General features: G+C 44.0%; 1 protein-coding gene across 1 annotated transcript in view; it reads left to right on the forward strand.

Annotated features, from left to right (window-relative positions):
- The window catches only part of FARSB (phenylalanyl-tRNA synthetase subunit beta), a 308,213-nt gene that overhangs the window by 145,542 nt on the left and 147,834 nt on the right, over positions 1 to 14,837 (forward strand). Inside the window, exon 13 of the mRNA XM_078665975.1 lies at positions 14,443 to 14,523. Coding sequence (XP_078522101.1) covers positions 14,443 to 14,523 — 81 coding nt within the window. The remainder of the gene's footprint in view (positions 1 to 14,442; positions 14,524 to 14,837) is intronic.

Genomic DNA, 14,837 nt, shown 5'->3' on the forward strand with positions numbered 1-14,837 from the left:
GGGATCTTAATGTATATTTTTTATCTTGTTTGTCATTTTTAAGATGGCTTAAAATGTTTCTTAAGGGAGTGTTTAAACCTGGACGCAGTTGTGAATGCTGAACAGGAAGAGGGAAAGAATGCAGAAAGATGCAAGTGAACTTTTTCTCAGGGGTTGCTTATTGTGTAGCATGTTTTTAAATTATGTGAAAACAAGATGGGCGATCTTTCGATATTTGATTGCACAAGCTGACCTCTTAAGAACTACAACTTAGATTCGTTGCTCAGTGAATTATTGAGTAGTTTAAATAATTAATCCTTTTTTGCCACCAGTTTCTCTCTCCACGGTGTTTTATAAACCTTTTACTTGGGTTTACTAATTTTTTTATGAAATGTGGTTTGAAACCTTCATACTTTGCCAATGGAAACGTGATTATGGTGTTTGGAAACAAATTTGATGACATGCAAGTAATTTGGTCTAATACTATTTTAAGATGCATTTTCGAATGCAGTTGGTTGTTTAAATGGTCTTAAATATGGCCTTGATTTTTGAAGTTTGAATGAAAGAGCTGAATTGTTTTGTCCTTTTTTTTTAAATTTAAAGAAAACAGAATTTTCTACAAGTTATGTTGATTTTTTTTATGTTTAGCTTTTTAATTAGCAAGTTGAAGAACTGGTTACAATTTGAAAATTACTATGTTTTTGGTGAAAAAACCTCCTAGAATTTCGATAGGAATTTTAATTTGATTCGTTTAAATCGTGTGGCATTAGGAAAAGTTAAAGGCTTTATTTTCTTCCAAAAAGTTGTAATTTTAACACAATGTTCTAAAATGCCTGTATACATTTTACGTTTGAAAAGTATTCTAAAGATGCAAAAGTCACTTTGGAGTTTATGTTGAAGCTGTTAAAATGTAAACCTCATTCTAAACATTGAGAACATTTTTAAGTGTTTCTTTTGAAAATATGTTTAGGACCTTTAAACAAGATGTGATTGGTGTTCTAAGTTATTTAAAACACTTTGCAGAATATTTTAAGCAATGAAAAGCAAAATACAATTCTGATGTTTAAAATCATCTACATCTTAATGTAACTGTTTTATTTATTTATCCACCAATACTAATTTAGTCAAAGCAAGTTCTCTTTTTGCTATTGAAAGTTGCTGTCATCTATCCCAAGCCCCCATTCTCAACCTGCCACTGTATTTCCGATAGTTGTCATAAAGTACTCTACCTCAAAGGTTCTTTTGCAGTTGCAGCTATCACACAATAACCCTCCCATATAATCAGGATCACTGGAATAATTGTCAATAGAGAACATTTTCAGTTGGTACTAAAGAGAGATAATGCCCTCTTTTATGCCTGATCTTCCTAACTGTATTTGTTCTAAAAGCAACAACAGTACAAATACTTCTCTTAAACTCTTGGCAGTTTCTATGTCTATAAGATTGAGGCACCACCTTTTTCACAAGAAATCAAGGTGCATTCTAAAAATGAATCTCTGTATATCACTTCCTTCATCTTCTTGGCATATTTACCTTGCAGATGCGCTAGTTAATACCTTGACCCATCCTCAACTCACCTCAGTTCTGAAGTACCGAAAATTATATTATCACCTCCCAACAATAATCATTACATTACCAAATCCCCTTACCATTACCAATAAGCAGTCGGTCGGCAGTGTAGAAGGTTCAAGCGTTTATTACACAAACACAAACTCTGCCAGAGGAGCTCCTTGCGACCTAACCCACGAGGTCCGCCAAGAAGACTGCTGGCACATTGTCAGCACATCACATATATACAGTTGCGTTGGCTCCATCATGGCCTAACATGGAAAAATACAAATTGGTACAAGCTAGTACAGTAATAGGAAAACCCATATAAGGCACACAAAGAGCTCCTGGTTTCGCTCAGGCAACAAGGTCAGACGGGTGACTCCCTTCTGTCTTCTCAGAGACGATCCACCCTGCACCCCTCCCGGAATGTGCTTATCGGCCCTTCTTCAGCTAACTACGACCTTGCCGAGTCTAACGAGCTGAAACAGCAGTTTCTGCAACAGTTGGTTTCTTTCCCAGGAGCAAGGCTTTAGAGCTAAATGAGAATAGGGCCTGTGCATGCACGATATTAAAGAGGGCCATAATATGGTATTCATATAGCGTAACGTGGTGTGAAGCTAAATTAAAGTAAATACCGCAATACTACTTTTTGCGTGTCTACAGTGTGGGTTTAGGGACACCATGCTAATCCTAACATATCGATTATCAATACTACGTGATCAGGAATCGATTCTAGTACCTCAAACCCTCCTTTTAGCGTGGTGGAGCTAAATAAAACGAGAAACAGCTAATCCTCGAATATTTCCTCATCGATAGTCATCATGTCATGTACCTCCTTCTGCAGCATTTGAGCTTTAATAGAGACAGGGGTTGGAACGCACAGCGTGGTGATACGGGAAGCACAGTAAGAACAGCAGGCTGGACCACACTGCATCAAGACACAACACGTAAAGATGATGCCAGCTGCACCTCCTAAGATCAACATCAGCTTCCATCCCCAAGTGGACAAGAGTCCCCAAAACCAACCTGACAATGACCAGGACCCATTTTCAGTATGCATTTCAGAGGCAATGCGGTGCAGCTTTTGGATGGCTAGATGGACCGAGGGGGCGGAGTCAGGAATATAAACGCAGCAAGAACTGCCGATGACACGACATGCCCCACCCCGATCAGCTAAGATAACATCTAAAACCATTCTATTTTGAAGCGCTACAAGTCTAGTAGCCTGAAGTTCCACGGTGAGGTTTGTTAAAATATCAGTGGTGATATTAATAACATTCTCCACTATTCTAGACAATCTCCTAATTTCCCTACTATTGAAGATAGGCCCCCAGAAGGGTACTAAACCCTTACTAAAATCCGTAAATTGCTGCAAGGAGGTATCTGTTTGATCAACTTCCGTCATATCAAACTGTCTACGTGATCTGTGTAAGAGCGCAATATTGGAATGGCTAGAGATCACAGCGGCGGAGCTTGCTACTGCTGTACTTGTTACAGGGGTTGCTGTATTCCCAGGATGGGATCGCATCGGGGATAACTGATGCGTTTTGTGATAATTGGAGGGGGCCACATAAACAGGAGGAAACAGAAAGGACAGATAGCAACGTCCCGCCCAATTACGTGGTAACCAAGTGTATGCGTGCTCCCCACACACAAAATACACATTGTGTGGGGTAATCAAAGGGGGGCTAATCCGTTTCTGCAGTCGATAGGTATAATTGCAAATGCTATTCCCCATTTGTATCCTACCCATCCCTTGCACACAAAATCCTGCAGAAACATTCAAAATCGGGATAGGTACAGTACGATCTCTGGTAACATTTCGTTCAATGAAAATCTGAAAGTATTGTGTGGCATTAAAATCCTTAAAGTCATACAGTTCATCTTGCAACCAAGTTTTGTTCATTACTGCTAAATACAGCTGTATGCAGCCCTGTGGGTCAATTTTCACCTGATCCCCATTTCCCGTTCGCTTATAAGCATAGTGTGCTCGAACATAGTCAATAATGATATTATGTTCATTGACATCGAAGTCCCTGTGATGCTCACCCCAATGCCGGTATATTGCCAGAAACAGTTTGTACCAAGCTTCACAACTACCTAAATAAGACAAAGGGCGGGAGAGAAACAGATCATGATTGCGCACTACAGATGGCAGGAGCCCACAAACCCAACAATCCGTAGCGTTAGTAACATTGTGTGTCTGGTGCAGCATTTCTATGAATACATTTTTAGCATATTTCTGGCGATGTCTTTCTTTGTGTGGTGCTAGGGTGAACAGGAAATGTTCGGGGGGTGCAACAGTGGTTGGCAAAAACTTCTGTAACGGGTATTTATATTCTAAATATACGAACAGACTCATGAACACAGCTACTATAACAGTTATAGTCACAACAAATGCTATTTTGACCTTCGTGGTCCATGTGGAAAACATAGGTTCATAAAAAGGTACGTGTCGAGGTGCAATAGGAAACTCTTCTTCTACGATAACGCGACCAAAAGGGTACATTGCTAGCTAAAAGTCCAAAAGTAGGCCTAGCAGTCCGACCTGCCAGAGGGTTCTTCTTTCCTGCGTCCGTCAGAGTCTCACAGGCAGACTCGTATCCCTATCCCAAAGTAGAAGCCGTCTTGCTTAACAGAATCTTCTTTCTGAACAGAGCACAATGATCAAAAGTTCCAGCTCTCAACGGGTTCAGTCCAGTGTCTTGCTCAGCGCCCCACACCTGCAGTCTAGCAAGCCCTATCTTATGCAATGAAGTCCTTCCCTATCTCCTAGCAAGGGGGTCTGAGGAGCCGCGTGCCGGCTTCCTGGGCCGGAAATTGTATCGCTCGTGACCCGGCACTTCAGGGTCAGAAAAGAGCACACCCGGAGCTTTCCGTACTTGTGAGGTTTCGTCTTCTGGGGTATTTGAAACAGAATTCAAAGCTATTGCACGTTCACTTGCAACTTCAGTGGAGACCAAGTCATCTGATCTCGCCGATCCCTCCTGTAGCCTTCGCTAAATCTCGCAGGCGTCAGAAAAGGGCACAAATGCATCAGCTCTTTCAGTTTCCTGTGTCAGAATTCCCCCTGGACGTGACCGCTCACCAGGGAGTGGAAGTGGTAGTCGTTTGAGATGCGAAACATGTATCCAATGCTTGCGTCCATCCACTTTAACCGCCGTCCGGGTGGCCAACAAAATCTGCCGTGGCTCAGACCATCTAGGAGCCAAGCTGGTGTCCCGCTCGAACTTTTTGACCAGGACCCACTGGCCGGACTGTAAACGATGACCGGGGCCCTCTGGCAACGGCTGCAGTACAGAAGCTACCTGCTGATGAACAGAACGAAGGTCTTTAGTCAAAGCATAAAGATAATCAATCAACATAGGATATTCAATATCTGCAAAAGAACGAGGTCTAGGTACCCCCCACACGTTAGCAGGCCTCCCAAACAGTATCTCATAGGGAGAGAGACCAGATCGGGAGTGCGGGGTGACACGCAAAGACATAAGGGCTAGGGGTAAAGTGTCAGGCCATTTCAACCCCGTGCTCTCCTGTATTTTTGCCATTTTCAATTTTAAAATGCCATTGTACTTCTCCACAAGCCCTGCTGATTGGGGATGTCGGGCAGCGTGGAACTTCTGTTTAATGTGTAGACCCTCACAGATATGCTGCACAAGGGCCCCATGGAAATGTCCCCCGTTGTCCGACCAGATCAAGCGAGGCAATCCAAAGCGAGGCACAAACTCCTTCAGGAGGGCCTTTGCAGTTGCCAAAGCTGTGTTTTCCTTGGTAGGGTATGCCTCAACCCATTTACTAAATGCACAGACCACGACCAGTACGTACTTCAAATTGTTGACGCGTTCCATATGAATATAATCCATCTGGAGCACTTCAAAGGGCAATGTAGGTGGTGCAAAATTCCCGCTCAAGACATTCTCTCCCTTTCCTGGATTATGCTGCAAGCAAACCATGCAATATTGGACCAAGCGGACAGCCGTCCGTTGAATATTTGGGTTATTCCAAACTGGATCCAAAAGCCCACAAATACCTTTTGCTCCTATATGTGCGGGTCAGTGTGCCATGGTTACCACGGCCTGTACCAGTGCATTAGGCAGTAGCCATCTTTGTTTGTCGGTCAAATCAATCCAACAATCATTTTCATCCAATCTCCCTACCTCGCGTTCCCATCTCTCTAATTCTGCGGAGGTGGCTTCCTTCTGCAGTATTCTCACACTTTCCATAGTATTATCAAATAGGCCAGAGTCCCCCCCTACCCATCTGGCAGAGGAGTTGACATACATGGGTGACATCAGTGACTGTGCTGTCTGCTTGGCCACCTGATCTGCAAAAGCATTGCCTTCCCCCACCTCATCCACAATTGCTTTGTGAGCACTACATTTTATGATAGCCACTTTCTTGGGTAGGGTGAGAGCATCTAACAACCTCAAAACTAGCTGTCCGTTCTGTATCTTCTGACCATGTGAAGTAAGGAAGCCCCTCTCCCTCCACAGCCGCCCAAAACTATGGGCTACACCAAAGGCGTATTGGCTGTCTGTGTAGATATTGACCTCGAGTCCCTCACTCAGCTCACAGGCTCGCAACAAGGCCATAAGTTCAGCAGCTTGAGCTGATCGGTGGGGTACTCGGAGTGTTTCAACAACCGTTTTTAGGGTCGTGATCGCATATGCAGGTGTCGTTGTGCCATCTGTTAGTTTGAAACAGGAACCATCCACATATAGCTCTCCCTGGTGGTGATCTAAGGGTGTGTCCGTGAGGTCAATCCTACCCTTGGTCTCTTCTTCTGTGCGATATATGCAATCATGTAAATCAGTGTCCTGTCCACTCGTAGGGAGCGGTAATAATGTGGCTGGGTTCAGGGTTGTGCATCGAGTAATCGTAATATGTGGTGCAAATAAGGTCAGCTCATACCCAGTAAGACGTGCACTCGTAAGATGCTGCGTTTTTGTTTTATTTAGTAAGGTGTCCACTGCATGCGGCACCATTATAGTCAAATTGGAATTTAAAACGAGTCCTTCTGACTGCCGGATTGCCACTGCCACTGCAGCCGTAGCCCTCAGACAGCTAGGAAGGGCTCTTGCAACATTATCCAATGTTGCTGACAAATAGGCGCACGGTCTTTGCTTACCTCCAAAGGCCTGCGTTAAAACAGACAATGAACAACCGTCGACCTCGTGTACATATAGTACAAAAGGTTTACGATAGTCTGGAGTACCCAGAACAGGAGCGGAGCATAAAGCAGTTTTTAAAGAGTCAAAAGAGAGCTGACATTCATCCGTCCAGGGTAGGGGTTCATGCACATCTTTAGTAGTCAAATGCAACAAGGGTTTAGCCAGAAGTGAAAAATTAGGTATCCATTGGCGACAGTAAGATGTGATGCCAAGAAAAGCGCGGACTTCACGTTGCGTGCAAGGTACAGACATGCTAGAAATGGTGGTAATTCGTTCAGGTGTTAGTCGTCTACCCTCCTTCGATAAGAGATGACCTAAGTAGGTCACCTCCTGTCGACAGTATTGAAATTTAGATAATGATACCTTGTTCCCCTTAACAGCCAAATGGTGCAACAACTTAATCGTAGCTTCTTTACATCCTTCTTCCGTATCAGACGCAACGAGTAAGTCATCCACATATTGCAAGAGGACGTTGCCTTCCGGCAAGTCCAGGTCATCCAACAGAGCCTTGAGGGCCTGGCTATATATGCTCGGACTTTCAGTATAGCCTTGAGGAGCGCGACAGAAGCGGAAGCTTCGACCAGATATTGAAAATCCGAAGATCTGCCTACTATCAGGATGGATAGGAATGCTAAAGAAAGCATTCTTCAGATCGATGACCGAAAAATACTTTGCAGTCGGAGGGATCATGGTGAGAATTGTAGTGATATCGGTCACCACCGGATACTGTGGTACCACTATCTTGTTAACAGCTCGTAAATCAATGACAAAACGATAGGCAGCACCCGTCTCCCCACCATCATGGTTCCTCTTCAAAATCGGGAGAATCGGGCTATTGCAAACATTGGCGTTCGTTTCTTCTACTACCCCTTTGTCAATCAGGTCCTGAATGATGTGCAATAAAGCCTGTTCCCCCGCCGGCGCTATTTTGTACTGCGGGATGCGTGGTAATTTCGCACCTTGTTTCAATGTGATGTGAACTGGGGGAATGTCCAGCTTACCCACATCTGCATCTCCTATAGCCCAAAGGGAAATCGGAATGTCATCGAACTCCGGTGGGAGTCGTTCATTTTTCGTGAAACATTGTTTAACGGGGGCCACAGAGGGACGTATAGTTAAATAGACCCCATCCGCAGAGCAATATATAGTTGCATTCAATCTCTTCAGCATATCCAATCCTAACAAATTTTCCCCACAATTCGAAGTCAATAATAGAGGAGTGTCAATGGTGGCTGGACCGATCGTAAAAGGAAGAGGTTTGGAGATGGGGCTTACGACTGGGACTCCGGAGAAACCCACCGAAACATTATTTCGCCCGGACAGAGCCGCCCCTGGAACCAATGATCGAGCAACGGAACTGTTCATTGCTCCTGTGTCAATTAGAAAATCCTCAGAGGTCCCCAATACTTCCCCTTTCACATAAGGTCCCCTTTGATTGACCGGAATTGACACTTGGCCCCCGCTCTGTCCCTGGCTGTCCTATGCTGGGGCGTATACATCGTTATTCCCTTCTGCATAGTCGCCATGGTAGTACTGTCTATGCTGGGGATTATCGAAATGATTTTTTTCCAACTTGCCTGTCCGGTCGTCTCTGTGCATATCACCTCGGTCGGGGCCCCCTCGTCCTCTACCTCGTCCCCGAATCGCTCCGTTCTGGGCGGCCAAGTATGGACACTGTGCTTTCCAGTGTCCCTCCTCTCTACAATAGGAACACTGGTTGATGCCTATTGACGGGGCTCCTCCCGAACCCCTTCCTGTCCCCGCCCCTCTCGTCATTGGGCCCCGACTACCTCTACCCCCTCCTTGCCCTCGAACCACTTGCTGTAACAGTACTTGAGTCTTCAAATCCTTAGCTTTCTTATCCACTTTATCTTTATTTTCATTTTCTCTATGTTCATAGTACTGGGCCATGCTTAGGATTACAGACGGGGAAGAGGTAGTCCAGGTACTCTCTGCCGCCTCCAATCGTGCTGAAATTTCTGGGGCCAGGTTCGTAACGAACCTGTTAACGAACAACCTCGTGCCCCCTTCTGTTGCCAAATCTTGCCCGCTAAAATCAATGAAAACTTCTTCGAACCTGGTAAAGAAGTCGGACACACTTTCGTCCTTCTTTTGTCTACAGGCGGACAGTTTGTCCCAGTCAACTTTCCGGGGTGGGATTAAGGTATGCATAAAAGTTATTATTTTTGCTGGAAGAGAAACTATTTCCGCTCTTGGTTTGTCCCCTGGTTTGCGATCCTGGTCCCAGCCCCTTAGCTCCTCCCATGTGCCACCTAGCTCAACATGACTAGAATCATGCACCTGTCGCCATATATCCACCGGTACTAGTAGTCCAAAGAACAATTCGACATCGGCTAAAGTCATTACAGCGGAAGCGGCTGCCTCAGTCAGCTCTTTGTAATATGCAGTAGGATTCTTTCGGGGATCTGGCAGTTGGGATTTCAGCGCTAATACCTCACTTCTCTTCCATGGAGTATAAACCCACTGTTCCTGAAACCTAGCCGCTACCCCTTGCCGTATGACTGTCTGATTATCATCTCGCTGCTCGGGGATCTCGGGATGATAGATGGGATGCACCTCTCGCATAGGGTGCTGCGTAGTCCACTGCGGACTCTTCAAAAATAATCGTTTTCGATATTGAACCAAAGTGTCTACATTCTTAAATACTTCCTCCGGTGCTAGACTAAATTTATGAGCCCAATCCCTGATAGTATACAGGATCTGAGGGGCCATCCCATCCCCGAAACTTGTTTCCCAAGACCAAATAAGTGAATTAGACATCTGATATAACACATGTTGTTGCATGACCGGTTCTAAATCCTTCACCGTACTCCATATGTCAGCCGTAGTGTACACGTCATTCCGCATCCACTTAACTGCCTGATCTTCTAATGCTTCCTTTTCGCCATATCCCACAGATGATCTAGTGAACAACCGCTTGCTGTCTAGTCCCCCAACAGCCCCCCTCGGGGTCTGTCCAGATCCGTCAGGTGCGATGCAAACCTGGGGGGGAGGTTTCTCCGGCGTTGGGAAACTCAATTGCAACTGAGGGGATGTGAGTGTTGGTGCAGAATCGGGGATAAGCGTAACCAAAGCCCCTTCATGAGGAGAGGGAACACCGTCATTCCGCCCTAGAGTGACGGAGCCCTGTTCCTCTGGTGCAGATGCCCGTGACCTAGCTTCGGGCTGGACAGGTATTGCGGGATATACACGCTCCGGGGCATATGGCGGGGGAGGCCTTGCATCTAACAATTCCTCTATCTCATCCTCCGTTCCCCCTCTAGCTACATAACATTGGTCTACTTGAAGCCTAAATTGTCTATCTGCAATTTCGATATTTCGTTCTGTCTTATTTTTGTCATACGCGATGGCCTTCTGAGTGATAGTCTGTCCCTTCTCTATCTTCATTAATTTTTCAGATCGAATGCGTCTTCTTTTTGCTTCTTTCTGCCATTTGTTAAGGGTGTCAAACATCGATTGTCGACTGCGCTTAACAAAAAGGCGTTCTTGTAAATACTGAATCTTCTTTTCGTCGAAAGACCCAGTTTTCGGCCATTGTAATTCTACATTGTCCTTAGTGTATTTGTTCCACAAGGAGTTAAAAATAAGGGGGCCAATACCATGCTTACAATACATATCGTGACTAGGCGTCCCCTCCGGGGGGGTCGGCTGACTCTCGTCTAACCTCCCTTCATCACTACGTACACAACCAAAGCACAACTTGCTAAGGCACGGCATATTGGATTATCTCGTTTTTGGCAGAAAAGGAATTTTTGTTCGTTAGTACAAATTCAACAAAATTCAATATCACGTCATCATTGTGCTTTCATTCTCATGGCCATGTCATCAATCATTCTCCCATCCGTCTTTCATTATAAATCTGACAAACAATATGAACGTAAAACGTAACACATAAATTCCAACAGTTGCAATCAAAAAAGTGGAGCCCGTCGGCTCCCACTTGTGAAGAACTCTTCTGCTACTATTCAAAAGGCTGCAAAGAACACTTCCAACAACAGTCTCGTCCTCAGACTGCCTAAAGATAGTCACACAGGTTTTAAACCACAGACCGGTCTACAGGCCATCCGACAGCATTCATGGTTCACTTCCCGGACTATTCTGGCTGAGCCCGCATTTAAGCGCCGCTCCAGATTTGTCCGGGTGCTACCCAATCTCAACCATCGGCTTTCCCGAGAACAGTCCGGCCGAGCAGGAACCGCAGTTCCCCTAGGCGTGTAATCCGTATCTTTAGTATACCCAGAGCGTCCGCACGTGCAGTTCCACACTGCCCCGTCGGACCCCTGCCCAAATTCTCTCTGTGACAACTAATGACCCAAATGCAAATTCAGAGTTCCTCCGTGACCATAGGCCACCAAATGCTTAGATTCCACTATCCAGATCTGTATATGCAATTCAACATACAACGAGACACAACACTCACCTGGTGCACGCAGGTCTGCCAGAACGTTCTCCACTGCCGACGTTTGTTAGTACCAACGCTGCAGGTTCTCGGGTCGCACCCGAAGGACTCCGGCGTGGGGCTACTAGCAGCTGAAGCCCTCCTGACCGGGAGGGCAGAGCAAAAACCCCGAATTCTTATGTATCAGGTCTGCAACCCCCCCCAATCGAGAGCACCCCTTTCAACGTCACCTGTGTTTACACAGGGACGGCCCCAACGCGGAGTCCCGGCGGAGTCGCCAACTGAAGTACCGAAAATTATATTATCACCTCCCAACAATAATCATTACATTACCAAATCCCCTTACCATTACCAATAAGCAGTCGGTCGGCAGTGTAGAAGGTTCAAGCGTTTATTACACAAACACAAACTCTGCCAGAGGAGCTCCTTGCGACCTAACCCACGAGGTCCGCCAAGAAGACTGCTGGCACATTGTCAGCACATCACATATATACAGTTGCGTTGGCATCATCATGGCCTAACATGGAAAAATACAAATTGGTACAAGCTAGTACAGTAATAGGAAAACCCATATAAGGCACACAAAGAGCTCCTGGTTTCGCTCAGGCAACAAGGTCAGACGGGTGACTCCCTTCTGTCTTCTCAGAGACGATCCACCCTGCACCCCTCCCGGAATGTGCTTATCGGCCCTTCTTCAGCTAACTACGACCTTGCCGAGTCTAACGAGCTGAAACAGCAGTTTCTGCAACAGTTGGTTTCTTTCCCAGGAGCAAGGCTTTAGAGCTAAATGAGAATAGGGCCTGTGCATGCACGATATTAAAGAGGGCCATAATATGGTATTCATATAGCGTAACGTGGTGTGAAGCTAAATTAAAGTAAATACCGCAATACTACTTTTTGCGTGTCTACAGTGTGGGTTTAGGGACACCATGCTAATCCTAACATATCGATTATCAATACTACGTGATCAGGAATCGATTCTAGTACCTCAGTTCGATCACCTCTACTGTCTTAACGTGACACACAGTTGTTTCATGTTACCTGCCTGAATCAGGCATGGCTTGTTTCTTTGCCCCCACCATCTCACAATGTATTCTGCGATTGGGCATTGGCCCTGGGGATTTACAAGTCTTGCACATTAATATTACCAATGCCTCACATATGGTAGCTCCACTGTAGCTAAAATAATTCCTAAACCTAGCAGTAAATCAGACAACAAATGATTTAATCGGGAACTGTAATATTTGACAAGAACATGATGCAAATTTGAAATACGGTGGTAAAAATAAGAACATGAACTATAAACTTAGAAAGTGCCACATCCACAGGATGGGCTGCCATAAGGCTGTTCATAGGCCCAAAAAGGTGTACTAGTTAATCTCGGTGTGCCTGGACACGGATCATGGGTCAAGATATTCTCACCGTGGTTTTAGACCCAAGCAGCATCTTGCAGATTAGGCCCAAAATGACTGCACTCTTATGGGATTGCTTGTAGTCCCTTCTGGGATGGACCCGGGCTGGTGGTTTGGGATGTACTGTTCTGTGGAAGCAGAACCAAGTCTGATTTGAATAATCTCGTCTTTGTCTGGATGGCATAGTGAGCAGTTGAAATTAATTGAAGTGAAATTAATATTTATAAAGGGTAACGATTACCCTGAATAAGAGCGTCCTGGTGCTGCCTTCTTTAGGACACCCAACATGTTTTATCAAAATCTTCTCTTTGATTTTAACAGGATGCTTACTTCTTTCATTTCTTATAGGAAATGCATTCTACATATGTATCGTATCTAGGCTTTAATGTTTGAATTTATTTGAATTATTTTCATGCTGAGGTATTAGGATGTACTTGTACCGTTTTACTGAAGAAAACCTTACTAAAGTTTGCAATATAGTTGTTATAAAGCTAACTGGACCAAGCAAGCATATCTAACAGTCATCAGAAACACACTTATATAATCTAAACATGAGAAGCAAACATTAAAAAAAATATATATATGCTTGATACGTAAAATCTAAAAAAGAAATCTGTAAAATGAATTAGAAGTTAGGATGAAAGGATATACATTGTTTCTATCAAAAACTAAAAGAAATCCGCAGATAGATGGCATAAAGCCATTGACTGTTGATTCACTTCAAAATAGCACCTTACCTATGTGTAGATCGGTTTCCTCATTCTGTTTAATTCCCTTTTAAAGAATTAGGATTCAGCACGTGTACATTATTATCCATTCCCATATTTACACAAATACCATAGAGGGCAGAAAACTTCCTCTAGATATTAAACAACTGCAACTTCTAGGTCAATTTAAATAGAATCTAAAAATGTTTGTTCGACATAGCCTGATCAACATACTGACCAAAGAAGTGACTAGCACCTGTCTGCCGTGCTTGATTTTTGCATGATGTAACTGTTAAGGACTTAACTGACGAGGACCACTGATTTTATTTATTTCAGTGTTTTGTTGATCTCTACCTTATTGTGGGTGCCACTTTCTATCGTTGTTCGTGGTACACCGAATGTTTCTAAGAAACTTTGACCCTTTTATCAGTGGTGGTTGAACAGTGTGGCCTGGTTATTTTGGTTAGAGCTTTAGGTCCTTTTGAGCTCTTGTGAGCACTGTTCCTTGAGGAGGCAATAAAGGGGATAGTCCAGCTAGCCTCCTGAAGGGGGATTAAGGCTTTTAATTTGGAATGGTATCTGGAGGAGAGGTAGGATCCTTAGTCGTGTGATATAGAAATTGGTTTTTTTTTTACTACCATTGAAATTTAGTTGACAAACAAAAGGTTTGTTTGGAACCATACGCCTTAGCATTTCTTCGAAACAGTTTTGCAGATTCCACCGCCTCATATTTTGTTTAATGTCTTCATGTCACCATAAGCCATTTTAGTGAGTACCTTCGAAAGATTAGAAGTCAGGCTTTCCATGTTTTATCACACGTAGAAGCATGCAAGTTATAGAACTAGATACACCACCCATTGCCTTTACAACTTCATCTTCTATATGACAAAAGTAATAGGAAAGAGAATGGCAGGCATTACATGTGATCTAATGCAAAGTGCATTGAAACATGGGGAACACTGTATGTGCTTCTTGGAATGCTACAGTTGTTTAAAATGTTAATTGTGTATATTGTTCACCTTTTTTTATTTGATATAGAAGTTTCAGTTTCTTTGATTGTATTGACCCTCCTTGGGTGCGCATCACCAGCTGCTATTTTTTAGAATTAATGTAGCCGAGCAGCTAATCGTTCTTTGTACATTTTGCTCAGAATTTGGTTGGACAAATGATGAACAAAACTGACTTTTTTTCTCCATTATCAGCTGCCTCTTAACAAACTCACTGAGTTGCTCAGACAAGATGTGGCCGCTGCTGGATTTACGGAAGCCCTTACATTTGCTCTGGTATGTGATGATCATATCTTTGACAGGTATTGGCCAATCGGTGTTTTTATTTCAGAAATTAATAAGTTCGCGCTATGTGTATGAAAATACTGAAAATGATTGGACTGCTGATTCCAGTGTTCTCACTAGATTCCTTTAATGTCCTAAAACATTGGCTGGGAAATAACAATATAAATAGCAGGCTTCCTTCAGGGTCTTAACTATTCTCTTTCGTTACTCATCTAATGAGCAAGAGAATATCTCCTCATTGTTCTTTTCCATTTTGCGCATTGTATTCACCTGTCATCTCTTCATCATTGACCAGTTGTTACCAA

This window comes from Lissotriton helveticus, chromosome 11, assembly GCF_964261635.1.
Source record: "Lissotriton helveticus chromosome 11, aLisHel1.1, whole genome shotgun sequence".
NCBI lineage: Eukaryota > Metazoa > Chordata > Amphibia > Caudata > Salamandridae > Lissotriton > Lissotriton helveticus.